The following is an 18,000-nucleotide window of genomic DNA, read 5'->3' as shown; positions in this document are numbered from 1 at the left end:
CTTCCCTGCTTTAGTGTCCTCCCATTGCCTCTGCATGGACTCTGCAGTCTGATTTATAGCACTTTCTCTCAGGCCCCCTTTTTTCCTGCTTGACTGTTGTCTTCATTTACTGGTATGCACTGTCTTCTTTGCACCTGAAGACCTTTCATAGTTAAGCTAGTCTAAGCAGTTGTGACGGTGAGAATCAAAAATACAGTGACCTAAGAAAGACACAGTTTAATTTCTCTTCAATGTAACAGTTGAGAAAGGGGTTGTCAACGGCCAGTAGGGTGACTCACACATTCACAGCAGATGGTTTTCATTTTGGGGCCCAAAGTGGCTGCTTTCATGCCCATCATCCAGCCTCAGCAGGAAGAGAGCAGGGACAGGGGAGTTCACGCTCACTGTTTTTCAGGGCATAACCTAGAAAGCACCCTTTATTTCTGCTCTTGTCCTATTGGTGGTTAGTCTAGGTGGTCATACCTAGATGCTCGGAAAATGGGAGATGTAGTTGATACAAGGTGGCCATATCCTCAGGTAGAGTGTAGCATTTCTCTTATTAAAGGAAGGAAAGGAAAATAGATATTGGCAGACAACTAGGAGAAATGAGAATATATACATGTATCTGCTCATTTTTGGAAGCACACACATGTACACAAGACCAGAACTAATAAGATGACATACCTGTAGGAGGTGGAGGGACGATCTGGTGGAAATGATTGGGGGATGGGAAGCAGTACGTGGACTGAAAGGGAAAGACTTCTTTGATTATACATTTTTGTATATTTCTGACTTTTAGATTCATTTTAATATTTTAAAATAAAATCATTAATGTTCTGGTGGAAAAAACTCAAAATGGAATACAAACAGATGGACGGGACTGTATGAATAATACAATCATGCTGAAGGAGGGGGACCAAAAAAGCTAATCTAAATAACTTTTAATAGTATTTTTACTGGATACCCTCAAGGCAGAGATAAAATATGTATAAACAAATATTAAACTCTACTTAGTAGGTTTGTTTTTCCTAGTTGATCAGTTAGCAGTTCTGAAACCAGTTTGTGTATATTCTGGGACTGAGGAAATAAACACATGTATGGTGGATAAGAAGAGCCAAGTTTCTCGCTGTCAGAGAAAGGAGTTACAGGTATGGGAATGAAAAAGTGTGGAATGAACCCCATGGTGTTGAATTGGAAGTTCAGTGTGAATTCATACTTCTTAACCTAGATTGAAAGATAAATATATAACTATATGTTACCGCATTTGTAATTGTGTGTGTGTACATACATACACATGCCCTCTAGCTGAGGATTTCTCAGCTGCAGCACCACTGACGTCTGGGGTAGACACACCTTTGCTGCGGGGAGCGCTGTCCTGTCCTGTACAATGTAGGGTGTTTAGCAATACCCTTGGCCTCTACCCAGTAAATGACAGCAGCATCGCCTCAGTTGTGACAACCACATACTTCCAGACATTGCCGTATGTCCCCTGAGGGGACAGTCATGCCAAATGATTGAGAACTGCTGTCCTGCTGAGAGGTCATAGCAGCACTGACACCCAGAGCAAGGAGCACACCAAGCACCCAGGTCTTGTTTTCTGAATACCATCCCCCATAAATGGAACCTGCACTCCTTGACAAAATGGCTCCTTTCAGGAAGAGTATAAGATGAGCCTGAAAGATACTATATAAGAATGTAATCAAGTGTTCAAAAAATGGTGATGTGTCAAAAAGACACAGGAACCAGCTTTCAGGGGCTTCCACTGGCCAATCTGGGAAAGACCTCAGCAACAAAATGAATAATGCTAGCAACAGATTAAAACCCATGAAATAAAATATAAGTCCATGAGTTTATACTGATACAGATAGGTAAGAAAGATAGATGAGGGTGGAGCTCACAGCTCTTCCTTACAGTAGATTTTAAACTAACAAGTGTAGAAAAATCAGTACTTGGCAAACACCAAATTGTTTGGGTAAGAATCATCAATGATTGATGATAAAATTAGTGGATGAAAGTATGATGAGAGACAGGTATTTGCTTAGTTTCATAATATCACCTCAGGTGATAACTAATTAATTACAATGGGACAAATAGTACCTTTAAAATGGAGAAACCTGGCAACCTACCCAAATGATTAAAATTAATGTCACTGGTAATGGGACAAATCAATATCATGCACCTCTTGATATGATGCACTGAAAAGTACACATTCTTTCTGTGATATTCTTGCCAAAAAATATGTAGCATGAATATAATCACGAGGAAACAGACAAACCAAACTGCAAAAAAGTGTACAATATAAATGGGTTGTACTCTTGAAAAGGTCAAAAAACAAAAAAAAGGATCAATTTATCTACATCAAAGGAAACTAAGGACACATGACAACTAAATGCAACGTGTGATCCTGGATTAGTTCCTGGACCAGAAAAAAAGTTTTCCTTTTGTAGTAAGGGTCATAAATAGGACAACTGGTGAAATTTGAATAAGGTCTGTAGACTAGATAATGATACTACTATCAGTGTTAATTTTTTGATCTGGTCATTGTACTGCGATTCCAGAAGAGACTCTACTTGGTTTTAGGAAATGTACACTGAAGTATTTAGAGGTAAAGTACATCTTATCTGCAACTTACCTTCAAATGTTTAAGAAAAAAATTGTGTGTGTGTATACATAAAAAGAGAGAGAAAGAGACAATGAATGACAAGGCAAGTAAATGTGGTCAGATAATAACATTTGGAGAATCTGGGTAAAGGACATACAGTAACTCTTTGTACTATTTTTGTGAATTTTCTATAATTCTGAAAATACTCCAAAATGAAAAGTTTTAAAAAAATAAGTGAAGAGGAGCGCGTGCTCCCCTCCTCCCAAAGCTAACATTCAAGGAATAAAAAAAGAGAAGCATTTGTGATTTGTAGTTAAATATCATTCATCTGACTAATTCTAAAGGATAGAGGGGTTAAAAAATTGTTTTATGAAGAACAGAAAGTGGACAGTTTACTGTTTAGTTTGATAACTGTTTAGTTGTTCAAATGATTTTTTCTTTTTTCCCGAGCTGATTGTGAGCTTTTGTTAAGATAAAAATTCTTTAGAGCAAAAATGTAATTTGGTTAAAGTTAATTTCTGAGTCCCCATGAAATACGCAGTGGCTTTTGGCCTCTGTTTGATCCTGGCAGTGTGTGCAGCTAATGTCTGGCCAGTGTTTTGGAACCAGCAGGCAGTCAGGAGAAAGCTGCTCCTAGCGGTCCTCTCTTCTGTGGCTTGGTCGTGATTTCCCATACAGATGGGACCTCATGAACTTTGGCAGAGGTCATCCTCAATTCCCAGTCCAAGTCTCAGAGTCATAATTTTTATGAGTATGTGATTAATAATATCGTAAAAGTTATAAACTAAGCCTGAGAGTACCTCTACTATCTGCTTATTGTTTGAACAAGATCAGTTTATATAATAGCATTGTCTTAACTGAAACATGGAAAGTAAACTAAATACAAAATGGTAACTTTCAGATATGTAGGATATCTTAGTTCAATGCTTTTTATCATTTATCTGATCTTTTGAGCTTTTAGATATAAACTAATTTTTGATTATTCCCTTATTTGGCTTTAGAATTAATTAATATTCAGTAGTTTTTGGAGCAGTCAGTTGAGGGATCTAGATTTTGGTTGTCTGCCATTAGCTATTGTTTTACCTTACGATCCTTAGGAAAGAATAATAGATAATGACTAGTAATATATAATATTGCATAGTAATATGTAATATTTTACTCAGAGAACGTTAAAGGGAAAATACTCTTGTGTATTAATTTTATTCCTGAAACACTATTTAGCAAGGTAAAAGCCTATATTTTCATGCTGTATTTACTATTCAAGTAGAAAGATTTTTAAAAGTCCATGCTTCGTTTGTGTGCTTGAGCAGCTCTGTTCTTTGATGTCCAAAATGTAAATTAATATTTGCTTATGATTCTTTTGAGTTACATTTTCTAAAATCACCTCTTTTTCAACTTTGAATATGGAATTAAAGTAGAACATCATTTATCCTGTAAAACTGCATGCATTTACATTTGTTGGATGTCATGGTCATGAATTGATCACTGGTATCAGAAAATAATCTTATTTTTGTTCAAATTATCATTAACTATTTCTGAAAGTTATGTTGTATTTTACTGAAGACAGAGTCTGATGCCAACTATTCTGGCATTGGCCACACAGAAAGCAAGGCAATTTATACCAGCATTAGGCTGTAACAGGAAAGCCAGGAGAGTTTAAATACAGAATATGGTGCATGTAAAGAGAACAGTATTATTTTTATTTAACTGGAGGAAGAAAGGACAGAAATCCTGAGGGTTAGAGTGCCTTTCTAAGTTATTTACTGTTTATGCAAAAAAGCTTATAAAGTGAAACATTCTGAATCGTTAATTTGTACATAAGAACATTGTATTTTGGAAGTAAAATTGTAGCCACACCTTGATCTTCTAACATTCATCCTGTCCAGTCTCTCCTTTAGGATCTTATTTTTTTCCAAAACTTCAGTTATTATATACAGATAATTCACACATTGCTGGATTTGTCTTGCATTTCTGTGTTTCACATTCTGTTCTGGATTTCTTCATGTGAATGTCCACCTCCATGACCCCTATATTCTGATGTATACACATTCTAATCTGCATGCTAGTCTGAACTCTAATCATTTAGACATTATCAGTCTCATCTCACAGGCATCTCTAATTTAACTTGCAAAAGATGCATCAGGTTTTTTCCTTTCAACCTTTTCCTTTTCTGTAAATACTATTTTCAGTGTTGTTGCAGAGCCAGAAGTTCGGGTGTTGACACTTGACTCACCTCCCCCATCCTTATGTCCACTGAATCACCAAGCCCTGTTTGCCTCCCAAATATCTTTCAACTCTGGCTGCTTTTCTCCTTCTGTATTGTCCACTCCCTAGCTGTGGTCTGAGGCCTGACCATTTTCAGCTTGTCTCCTGCAGTTGTCAGCTTGCTTCTTCCCATCTTCGGTCTTGACTCTTCCCAATCCCTTTTGCAGTAGCAGCCAGAGATTCCTGGAATGCACAAATCTAGTCATGTCTGCCCGGTTTCAACCACTCTGGGTGCTCTCAAGGTAAAGTGAAATATTTGCATGGCTGTCAGACCCTGAATGCCCCTGTTTGACTTTTCCGGTGCACCGTTCTCTTTGCTCATACACTTTGGCCATGGTGTCCATCTTTCAGTCCTCTTCATAGAAATACCTGGTGGTATCCACTTACTTTTTACCACAATGAAAGGTCTTAGATACTTTAAGTTCCTCCCTAATATTACCTATCTTTGTGTCCTTCTGCATCTTTCTCTATTTTCTTTCCCAGCCAGGAAAGTTTGTGTAAGTCACAAATACTTTCCTCTTCCTGGAACAACACATCTGTCATTTACTATGCATATAAATCTCTCTGGCAAGTTGTAACTCTTTTCTTCTTCTAAAGTGGTTTAGTTTTGTCTGTTTGTAAAACATATGACAGAGGGATTCATTTCCCTTTTATAGCCTGAACTCTTTTCAAGGAATATTCTATTTAAATTCTTGCCTACCTGGTTTGTCTTTCTAAGCATCCTAACACTTTGCTTTTAATTAATTGCTCTTCATTTTTGTCTATCAAAATATCACCTATAATGTAGGCAAATGTCAAATTTTTGCAATGATTTGTTAGATATATTGATGCAGTCAGAAGTTTTTATACCTTTCAGTAATTCCTCATAGAAATATACATAATTACAAAAGTCCTTCAAGATGTTAGTCATTGAATATGGGCCAAGTCATTATCCACAAAGCAAGGTTGGGATAACTGCATTTCTCCTGGGCATGTGCTGTGAAAGATATTTATTAGATCATTGTCTAGGATAACTTCTCCCATGGAATATTTGTGTAGCTAAAGGAATAGCATTAAAATTTGAATTTTGGAACTTTCTCTAAATGTTTTGAAGTAGTTTGAATAGATTGAAAATTGGCTTTTATAAAATTTTAGACATGTAATATCTTCTGAGTCAGGAACAGAGTTGCTCAGAATTGTTCATATGGTTGCTAGTATGGTCTAGTACAAAGGGATGCATAGAAAAATACCTGGAAGGCTGTATTAACTTGTTAACATTTGTTGGCGCAGAGATAGGAAGTCATATCAAAAAGTATGACCTTCTCCCCCATATGTACACATTAGGGTACAGGGTAACTGCTGTAACAAAGATTCTTAAATCCAGTGGTATAAATAAGGTAGAAATTTATTCACTTCTCCCTTAATGGTCTGGCTGGTCCGTGCTGATGGGGTGAGTTAGTTTCCTGTGCTCATTTCAGGAGATACACACACATCTGTCTCTTCCCCCTCTGCTCATTCCCACACTTACCCTGTTGCTCCTCTTCATCTGCATTGCCAAAGCTGAGTTCCTGCTGTATCAGGAAGCCCTTAGGAAAAGGGAAGGAAAGGAAGTTCTGGCAGTTCTTTTTTTCATGTAAATGGGGCTGGAGTCGGATACAACACTTTAACTGTAGTCTCTTGTCTAGAAATTGGTTTGCCATGTCTAGCTATAAGATAGATGGGGAAATGGAGTCTGTGTCTGGATGGTCTTTTGTTCAGCTAAGATTCTATTGTGGAAAAAATAAAAAGCAAATTTTAGAGGAAACCTGCAGTCTGTCACAATATACTTCTGTATTAAAAAGTTTTTTTTTACCTATATTACTGTTGTAACTTATATTGTACTAAACATTAGATGAATGATTCAGTCTCTCTGGATCACAACTTTCTTATTTTTGTCTCCTTTTGCCTTGTAATATTCTTATTCTATAACTGGTTACTGAAAGTTCCCCCAAAGCATGTACCATACTGTTTGCTTTCGTGTTCCTTCCTGTGATATCTAACTCCTGCATGAGTAGTAGGTGTGGAGAAAATGTTGAGAGAGAGAGAGACAGAGACAGAGATTAATCTGCTCAGAACATCAGCATTGTTAAAACTTCGCAGCAGATGTGGCAGACTTTTGGTAAAGGGCCAGAGAATAAATATCTTAGACTTTGTGGGTCACATGGTCTCTGTTGCAACTACTGGGCTCTACTGTTTAGCATGAAGACAACCGTATATAAACACTGCTGGGTTTCAATAAAACCTTATTTACGATTTGACCTGCAAGCCATAGTTCGCTGATCCTTCCTTGCCTTATAGGATGGATACACCCTCCAGATGGAAATAGCTATAAGCTTAAATTTGTGGAGCTGCATTCTTACAGAATGTTAACTAGAAGGTAGGTAGGTAGGTAGGTCAGTGCTGAGGCTTAGGGTGCTGTACAGCTTCTGTCTGATGTTTGTTTATTACATGTTGTCTTCTGTTCTATATTTATTCTCATATAAAAGGCTAATAATGAGCACAATAATAATTTACCTTTTGGAGTGCCTGGCATTGTGTTAAACATTATTTCATTTGTACCTCATGACAATCGTACTAACTAGACTGGTGATAATAAATCACCATTTCACAAATGAGGAAACTAAAACTTCGAGAGTTTAAATAGCTTACTCAAGGTGAGAGGTAGATCAGGTACTTGAACCTGAGTGATTCTTTGCTTACTTTGTAATTATTCTTGTATAAGTGAGGATTCTATAAGACTTGAATCGGATCAAGAACGAGCAAGAACAGAATCAGGCTTTCTAGGTTTGTTATGAAGTATAGTGGTACAAATTAGAACTATGCAAGAGTGGGTTAAAGAATTGGAAGGAATTAGCCAACCTCTCTGTTTACTTCAACTTCAGCTCTCTTATGCTCCAGTCACCCTTCTAGTGGACACCTACTCTAATTCCTGCTTTCCCTGGTTTTGAGATGCCTCTTTGCTTTACCTTTTACTCCTATTTAATATCTTTGTAATCTACTCCCTTCATAAAGTCTTTCTATATCACAGAATCCTCCTCATACCATTCATATCCCTCTTGTGGTAGTTACCTATTTAAACTTTACTTTGGAATAGTCATTGTGTACTAGGCTCAGTTTTTCCTACTTGATCACAGGCTTTTTTCTTCTTCTCGTCCTCTTTGTCCTCTCCCTTTCCCTCCTCCCCTCCCGTCCCCCCGCCCCTGCCCCCCGCCCCCTGCCCCAGCCCCTCTTCTCCTTCTCTACTTATTTTGAAGTACACTTGACATATAATAAACTCATATTTAAAGTATTCAATTTGATGAGCTTTGACATATGCATGTACACACCTGTGAAACCATCACCACAATCAAAATACTGAACATTTTTGTCATCTCCCAAAGTTTCCTCATGGCCTTTGCCTGTCCACCCTCTCTCCGACCCTGTCCTAATGCAGCCACATGATCCACTTTCTGTAGGTTGCATTCAGTATGCATTGTTTTTGGTCTTCTTTAATTCAGCATAATATTTTGAGATTCATCCTTGTTATGTGTATTGGGGGACTCACTTCCTTTTATTGCTGAGTAGATTTCCATTATATGGACAAACCACATTTTGTTAATCCATTCACTGTTGATGGACATTTAGATTGTTTCCAGTTTTTGACTTTGCAAATAAAGCTGCTTAACCTCTGTGTGTGTTTGTATAGGCATGTGCTTTTATTTTAACATGGGTAAATACTTAGGAGTGAATTGTCTGAATCGTATGGTGAGTGTATGTTTAACTTTTAAAGAAACTGCCAGACAGTCCAAAGTGGAAGTAAACTGTAAAATCTACCAATTTATTCCCTGTCACCCACACAGGTGGTGACAGTTCCACTTGTTCCACATTCTCGTTGACAGTATTATCTGTCTTTTAACCTTTAACCACTTAAATTGGTGTTTGGGTATATCCCATTGTATTTCTTTGACGGTGATGTTGAATGTCTTTTCCTGTGCTTACTGGCCATTTGTATATATTTTGTGAAATGTCTCCTTAGATCTTTTGCCTATCTTTTCTCACCTGGTTTGCTTGTCATCTTATTTTTATATTGTTAGCATTCTTTATATATACCAGATACAAGTTCTTTATTTGAGATATGTGTTGTGAATATTTTCTCTGTGGCTTGCCATTTCATTTTCTTAATTACATCCTTTGAAGAGCAGACTTTTAAATTTTGATGGAGTATAATTTGTTGATATTCTTTTTATGGTTCATGGGTTTTGTGTACTATCTAAGAATCTGTTCCCTACCTCAGGGTAACAGATTTTTCTCCTGATTTCCTTCTATAAGTCTTATAGTTTTAGTTTTGTGACCCAATTTGAGTCAATTTTTATGTATGCTGTGAATTAGGGTTGAGGTTCACTTTCTGTTTTTCCCAAATGTGTATCTAGTAGTTCTAACATTTATTGAAAATACATTGATTTTCCCACTGAATTTCTTAAATTTGCATTCAGAGTTTTATTGCTGCCTCAAGTTCAGATATTTTTTGTTGTCAGTTGAAATCAAGGAGGTGAGTAATCTTGCATGGTTTTTTGCTAGGCCATAGGACACTGATGATAAATTTCTCCAGATAATAGGAATTAGATTTTTAACAGACTCATTGTTTTTAATTCAGCCTGTTATCATTTTATTTTTAGGTGTTACACATAATATTGCATTACTTCGAGAGGTGATAATCAACTCACGCTTTGTAAAAGGAGACATCAACACTAAATTTCTTTCTGATGTGTATCCTGATGGCTTTAAAGGTTTGTATATATTGAAGTATTTTAGTGTATTAAAGTTATTTTTTATACTTTATTACAGTGTATACTTTATTCTGAAATTAGGGCCTTGGGCCTATATTGTACTTGATTTATTGATATACTTAGAGTATCCTAGACTATAGACATTCATGATTTTGAGTATTCGTGAGTGACTCATGAATGTGTAATAATCTGTAATTTTGTTGAGTGAGAAATTCAACTAGTATGTGGAATGTTGTGTTTCTGAAAGTCAATACATGTTTGTATTCCTCGCTGATAGGAGTATATACAGGGACTCTTTAATATTAAAAGTGTATCTTTATGAAAATTAGCATGGAAAATTTCAGACTACTAGGTGCTATTCCTATTAATGAAAATGGAGATGTCTAAGAAGATGATGGCTTTATTCTGAAAAATGAGTTTTGAATAAAGTAATGAGTGGACTGTGAAACTTAGCACTGCAAAGTTATCAGTGAGTGTTTCCAGGTAGTAGAAAAATTGCTCAGAGAAAACCCTTGAGTGTGCATTGAAAATGTGGTTAACATGGTGTTAAGACACTGACAGGACTTAACGTGAGACTTACCAGAAATGTTACGCGCAGGCTCAGCGGCCATGGCCCATGGGCCCAGCCGTTCCGTGGCATGCAGGATCTTCCCGGACCGGGACACGAACCTGTGTCCCCTGCATCGTCAGGCAGACTCTCAACCACTGCACCACCAGGGAAGCCCTCTACATATAGTTCTAATGAGCTTGGGGACATATGCAGATTAGGTCTTCTCTCACAAATTTTAAGTGTTCTTTATGTCCACTTAAAATGTTTTAGTATATAAAACGACTCCTTCATTTTGGGAGCTGTATATAGATTCAGGTCAGCTTCAATGAATACATTTACAAAGCAACTTATTACATCAGAATTTATAATACAGAGTTTTCATAAGAATAACGAGATTACTGATTTGATTGTTCTTTCACAACTTTAGTGTTACAGGGCTTTATCATTAGTACCAAGAAAAATAAAGAATGTGTTTTATTTCGGAACTTAAAACAGAGACTAATGAATCATCAGGTTCTTTTTCCTGAATTTTTGAATTTTTAAAAATATAAATGACAACCTTAACATGATTGCACTTTTGTTCTTGTGTGATTATTTCATTAATATCTGTTGGTTGCATGAAGCCAGGAACCACTAAATGTTATTGCTTTTTATTGTTTCACTAGCAACTAAAACAGACATTAAATAAATATTTGTTGAATTAAGGAAAAGAATCTTTTTTATTTTTTTTGATTTAGATGATTCTTTTTATTTTTATCATGGCTTTACTGAGATATGATTCACATACCATACAATTAAAAGTGTACAATTCAATGGTTTTCAGTAAGGGAAAAGAACCTTGTTCATAGTATGGGTGAGAAGGTATTACCTTGATTATTTTTACTTAACTGTACACGTGTCCAGATTACAAATTGGTTTTATTTTGATCCTAACATTTTGGCTTCTTGTCCTTTCCAAAGTTTTAATTAAAAGTTATTGTCGGTTGTGAAATGGACTCAGATTTCCATGTGCTTTTGTGTTTGCCTGGCTTACGTGAAACAGTAGGCAGAAGGAGAGAACAGGTCAAAACTTAAGGGAGGGCTTCCCTGGTGGCTCAGTGGTTGAGAGTCTGCCTGCCGATGCAGGGGACACGGGTTCGTGCCCCAGTCTGGGAAGATTCCACGTGCCGCGGAGCGGCTGGGCCCGTGAGCCATGGCCTCTGAGCCTGCGCGTCCGGAGCCTTGCTCTGCAACGGGAGAGGCCACAACAGTGAGAGGCCCGCGTACCGCAAAACAAAACAAAAAACTTAAGGGAACCTTTAGAACACACGTATTGTATGTGTGCATGGGTATTTATATATACATACACACATTTATACATGTGTTTATGCATATTTGGTATTATATCCCATTACCATGGAAAAGAAAATGGAGCTTTTAAAATTTCTAATTGGAGTTGGGTAGTATGTGCTATACATTTAGCAGCAATTGAAAATGTTCCAAATTCTCAAGAGAACTCAGAAATTTTCTTAGAACTGAATATTGCAGTTTGCTGTAATAAACTTAAATATTACATTTCTTTTTTTGGCAGGCAGTTATCAGCACAGACACCATAATTCTGTTTCTTATGCATAACAATTTTTAAATTGTTATAAGTTGTTAGAAGGCCTTTAGCAATTTTTAGTCTCACCCTTCATTTTACATGTGAGGAAACCAAAGCCCAGAAAGACTGATAAGGCTAAGTGACCAGTAATATAATAAAGCCAGAAATTAAACTTAGTGTTTAACTTAGTGGTTTCAACTTCTGTTTCAGTACTCATTCAGTTGTGCTAGGATTCAAATTCATAAACCACAGAAGTTTTCAGAGTATGCTGTATGTGTCATATTGTCTGTACAATATGTACGATATGACAGTTTAAAAGTACACACCTATATTTGCCTTTCTCAATGTCTACTGCTTATTTTATTCCTTCATATTATTTTCATGTCAGTTCTTTCTTCTCTGAATTGCTACTACCTCTTGTTCTTCTTCTAAAGATTACTGTATTTCTCCTTCCTGATTTTTCCCCAGAGCATGTCTTAGATATATTAAACTGTATCATCTTTGATTGTTTGATATATGTGCCTGAAAGAGACAGCAGGAAGTGGCAACTGAAGTTAATCCAGGATCTTATCCATATGTTTGAGGCTGAGTCATTTTGCCCCTTTGGGATTACCCATCTGCTTCCCATCTGTCCAGCTATCCTAGACACTATTCATAGTCAAGTGCCTGTTTTTATGACTGCATTAAATTTTTTTATTATATATGTATATTATCCCAAGTTTATTTGTAGACTAGGGCAGTGTTACTAAAGTCTCTTAGACTGAACCTTGAAATGATTGTGTCTAAACTTTAAAAATAGAATACACAAGAATTTGTTCTTCACGTCAACTTGTTAGATGCTGATGTTGAAAAGGTATTTTCCTTTGATTCTGAAAAATAAATGGAAAATGGAGAAGTAGATATTTTGATTTTGAAATAAAGGGAAAATTGAAGAAGAAGATATTTTAAGAAGTATAATTTCAGATAGCCTAGAATGGACATTTTGGACTTATTTCTTTGCTGCCTTGCTACACTTGAACCACCAGCCCCATCAAAAGAAATCATTAGAATTATCTTTCTCTTCGTTGTGGAATGTTTAGACAACTTTGATTTAGCACAAGAAGTCTACTATTAATTACACTTCTCTTTATTTTTTCCCTTTGAATTTAGTCAAGTATTTCTGTACCTTTAAAAGTGGTAAATATGTGACTGAAGTGTTGCCTTTAAAAATTCAGTCTTTAAAATCATTCAACAAATAATTGGTGTAGACTCTAGAAGAAAATCAAAGAGAAATAATATATTTTCCCTGTCCTTAAAGTGGTTATATCATTAGGGAAATAAACAGGTAAAGAACTAACTACACTACAGGACAGAATAAGAGAAGTGCTAAGGTGAAAATACAAGCAAAGTGTCTTGAAGCGGAGAAAAAAGAAACTAGTTGCAATTTGGGGAATCAAGGATGGCTTCAAGGACGAGGTGGTGTAGACTATTGAAACACCTGTCCAAGGACTCTCTTCCGTAGGTGCAGGGGCTGTCATTACTGCCTCAGGAGAGCCACTGTGTGTATCTCTTCCTAATCCATTTTTGATGTGATGTTGGTGGTTTGAAATCAGCCTTGGAGAAAGTACTTACAGTAAGGAAATTGGCAAATGCTGCACACTACCGCACTTCTTCCTTCACATCCCAGTTGGTTATTAAACATTTACCAGCAAACCCCCGCCTATACTTTGACCTGACTTTTGGGAGCAAACAGAGTCATTTGCATACAAAGGAAGAAGATTACCTATCTAGGGAGGGAGACCTAGAAGAATCCCTGAAGACAGCAAGTATTCAGTTTTAGACCTGCAGATATGGGAGGGAGATGACTGCGCTGACTGAAGAATTGTGAGAACACTTAAAGGTATTACAGGAGTACAAAAAACTGTGAGTTTTAGAAATGAAACATTTCAGCAAAGTGAAAGGACTGCTAAGAACAAAATTACAATGATCCAAAAAAATACATGGAAGAAGTATCTCAAAATATGTAGCAGAAAGGTAGAGAGAATGAAATGTGCGAAATGATGAGAGATGTAGGGAGAAGTGCCAAGAGATTGTACGTGTAAATAGTAAGGGTTTCATGAAATAAAATCGACAAGGAAAGGTTAATTTTAAAAGAAATAATAAGGGAGATTTTTTTTTTTTTCACTGTTCTTAAGAAAGACTTGAGATGTTGTTGGAAAGACTCACTGAGTTTCAGACAGGATTAATGAAAAAGAGTAACTATTCTAGGCTTATCAAGAACAAAAAACTTTTTACAGCTTCTAGAAAGAAAAAAGTTATATGCAAAGAATGTAGAATGAAATCATCTTCAGACTCTATAAACTGGAGATTAGAAAACCTTAAACTGAGTATCTGTTCCATAGGAAAGAACTTGTTCCAAGAGTACTATACCCAACTAAGATATCCCTCATGTGTCAATGTGAAAAGAGATTTCCTCGAAAAGGGAAATTACTGAAGAAAATACTTTTTGAGGAAACTACTGAAGAATTATATAATTCCAGTTAGGTTCACAAGGGGCTCTTGGGGACTCCCAGTAATCCCCAGGCCATACTTTGAGAACAGCTCTTGTGTAGATGGTATGTTTTTGAGAAGACCGAGACCAAATTTCTGTAATCCTCACGTAGGGTAGTTTATTATGGAAGCGTATGGAATGTTTCCATCACTGCTTCAGTGTTGGGGATGATTAGGAACTTTTCAAAGCCTGTGGGAATGTGGTTTATTAGGCCACTGAGGGTTCTGTTACTGAATTCCCAGACCAACGAGATGTCCCACATTGGTGTTATATTTTATGGTGCTCCTAGGTTTGTCTCGAAGAATGGGTCACTGGGACTTTCCTAACCCTGGGTCACTGGGACTTTCCTAACCCTTTAGTGTCATGAAACACTGCACCTTTCATTTTCATGGAACACCTCTCCGTAGAAAAATGTGCTGCCGATCTGGAAAGTCTTTATATTCTAGTTGTGAATATTTTTAGTCTTATTTCTGTTTTGAATAATTTTTTAAGTGTTGAAATTACTTCATTTCTTTCCAATAAACTTAGATAACTACCTGATCGTTTTTTCTTTTTTGAATTGTACAAGTAACATCTTAGTGCTGATGATCCAGCACTCAAATTGCCTATACTGTACCATCTAATAAACTCTATTATCTGTATACAGCATGGTAGTAAATAAATAGTGTTAGAAGTTGTGGTGAGATTACAGAGCACTCAAGGGGATGTGTTAGCTGGCACACCCTGGAGTATCCAGTTCTGCCTTGATTCACACACTTCTTGAGGAATTATTATGCACATAGAGCAGATTTCCCCGCTGCACCACACTCAGCCAGACCAGGGAGTCTTCCCCGGGTTTGTCAGGCTAGACCACTGCCCCCAGGTCCAGCTGTATTGTGGTAAGAAGAGTGAATTAAAGAGGGAGAGAGAAATCGATTGGTTGTTTGGTTGATTGACTAGGATTCAAACCCTGACTGTAGGTATAGAGGCAAGAGGATCACGTATTTATTATTTTCTTTTAGTCCTTCACATTAGAAAACATGGCCCAGCCACTGTCCTTGACCGGCAACACTCCTTTTCCTCATTTTATCCTCTCTCTCCTTAGAAGTAAAATTTGGAGTGGGGAGTGATAAGGAGAAGCAGATATGAGGAGCCCTAAGTTTTTCCCAGAGAGCTCTGGGAGTAGTTTTCTTATTTGCAATTGTTTTGTTCTGTGCATCTGTTTAATATCTTCTTTCCCAAATTGGACTATAAACTTCCAGTGAGCAGGGGTATTTGAACCATCTTGCACAGCCCAGTGTCTGGTACAACACTAGCTCCATAAGAGATGCTTGATAAAATACTTGTTTGAATGACTAATAACTCTGTAATATAGAAGCATAGATGTTAGCATTATGTGTGTGATTGATTGACTGATTGATTGATTTCCCTCAGGACACCAGTTAACAGAGAATGAGAGAAACCAGTTATTGGCAATAGCTTCATCCTTGTTTGTGGCATCCCAATTAAGAGCACATCATTTTCAAGAAGATGAAAATTCAAGGTATGTGAGATCATTTAAAACAGAATAAATGAGCAGAAAAATTTGGACATTATTGGAGAAAGTACTCTGAAACCTTATAGGAAATCTGTTCAAGTAATTTGTATTTATTACTTTTGTTTTCTTACTGGAAAAATGTTTTGAGAAGTGTTATAGTACTAAACTTTAGGAAGTAACCTGAACAGTTAAAAATATGTATATAAGAAACTTGTTTATAAGCTATAAGAAAGAATTAACAACAGATTGAGCTAGTTATGTGTGAGCCCTAAGTGTACCTTTTAGCTTCCTAATAACCTAAGCAAAAGGGAAAACATGCTTTATACCCAGGCAAGTAAAAAAAATCATTGTGACATTCATGCTTCTGAGTGACAGAATTATTTATTATGAATGTCTGTGCACTTGCTAGAGTAATCCTACTTAGCAAGTATAGTCCATTACTTGCTAGAGAGGCAGTTGATAAAATTGTGTTACGTCAAGTCCTTTTCCTTTCTTTTTACTTTTCCTCAAGAGGAAGAATCAAGATTAGAAAAAAGATGGCAGGTGACTGAGCAGCTCTGAAGAGCACAGATCAGAAACTCAGGTTACTCCCGAAGAATTAGGTAGAAGGAAAACTAAATTGGTCTCAGGCTATATATTCGTGGCTAATGTAGTTTTACTCAGAAAATCTGAGTAACCGGAACTTCTCTTTTTAAAAATTTTTATTGGAGTATAGTTGATGTACAATGTTGTGATAATTTCTGCGGTACCGCAAAGTGATTTAGTTATACATATGTATACATTCTTTTTTTAAATGTTCTTCTCCATCATAGGATATTGAATACAGTTCCCTGTGTTATAGAGTAGGACCTTGTTGTTTATCCATCCTGTATATTAAAGCTTACGCCTGCTCACCACAACCTTCCACTCCATCCCTCTCCAGCCCCCTCCCCCTTGGCAACCAGGTCTGTTCTTTATGTTTATGAGTCTGCTTCTGTTTCATAAGTAGGTTCATTTGTGTCATATTTTAAATTCCACATATAAGTGATATCGTATGGTATTTTTCTTTTTCTGATTTACTTCACTTAGTATGATAATCTCTAGTTGCATCCAAGTTGCTGCAAATCTGCATCTATCCATTCATCTGTCAATGGACATTTAGCTTGTTTCCATGTCTTGGCTATTGTGAATAGTGCTGCTATGAATATAGGGAGGGAGCATGTATCTTTTTGAATAAGAGTTTTGTCTGGATATATGCCCAGGAGTGAGATTGCTGGATCGTATGGTAATTCTGTTGTTAGTTTTCTGTGGAACCTTCATACTGTTTCCCATAACCGCTGCACCAACTTACATTCCCACCAACAGTGTAGGAGGGTTCCCTTTTCTCCACACCCTCTCCATTATTTGTTATTTGTAGACTTTTTAATGATGGCCATTCTGACTGGTGTGAGGTGGTACCTCATTGTAGTTTTGATTTGCATTTCTTTAATAATTAGTGACATTGAACATCTTTTTCTGTGCTTATTGGCCATCTGTGTTTCTTCTTTGGAGAAATGTCTATTTAGGTCTTCTGCTCATTTTTTGATTGGGCTGTCTTTGTTGTTGTTGTTGTTGTTGAGCTGTATGAGCTGTTTGTATATTTTGGAAATTAAGCCCTTGTCGGTCGCATAGTTTGCAAACATCTCCTCCCATTCTGTAGGTTGTCTTTTCGTTTTGTTATGGTTTCCCTTGCTGTGCAAAAGCTTGTAAGTTTGATTAGGTCCCATTTTTTATTTCTGTTGCCTTAGGAGACTGACCTAAGAAAACATTGCTATGATTTATGTCAGAGAATGTTTGGCCTGTGATCTCTTCTAGGAGTTTTGTGGTGTCATGTCTTATGTTTAAGTCCTTAAGCCATTTTGAGTTTATTTTTGTGTATGGTGTGAGGGTGTGTTCTAACTTCATTGATTGACATCCGGCTGTCCAACTTTCCCGACACCACTGGCTGAAGGATCTTCTTTTTTCCATTGTATATTCTTGCCTTCTTTGTCAAAGATTAATTGGCTGTAGGTGTGTGGGTTTATTTCTGGGCTCTCTATTCTGTTCTATTGATCCATGTGTCTGTTTTTGTGCCAATACCACACCATTTTGATTACTGTAGCTTTTGTTGTAGTGTCTGAAGTCTGGGGGGGTTATGCCTCCTGCTTTGTTCTTTTTCTTCAGGATTGCTGTGGC

The 18,000-nt window shown here is 36.9% G+C and overlaps 1 protein-coding gene across 1 annotated transcript in view; it reads left to right on the top strand.

Moving 5' to 3' along the window:
* Positions 1-18,000, top strand: part of PCCA (propionyl-CoA carboxylase subunit alpha) — a 353,227-nt gene that overhangs the window by 183,566 nt on the left and 151,661 nt on the right. The window contains exons 17-18 of the mRNA XM_024739985.1: positions 9,520-9,630; positions 15,705-15,813. Of these exons, the coding sequence (XP_024595753.1) occupies positions 9,520-9,630; positions 15,705-15,813 (220 nt within the window). The remainder of the gene's footprint in view (positions 1-9,519; positions 9,631-15,704; positions 15,814-18,000) is intronic.

Source organism: Neophocaena asiaeorientalis, unplaced genomic scaffold (assembly GCF_003031525.2).
Source record: "Neophocaena asiaeorientalis asiaeorientalis breed wild unplaced genomic scaffold, Neophocaena_asiaeorientalis_V1.1 scaffold9, whole genome shotgun sequence".
Lineage (NCBI taxonomy): Eukaryota > Metazoa > Chordata > Mammalia > Artiodactyla > Phocoenidae > Neophocaena > Neophocaena asiaeorientalis.
This window is presented reverse-complemented; position numbering and strand designations above follow the sequence as displayed.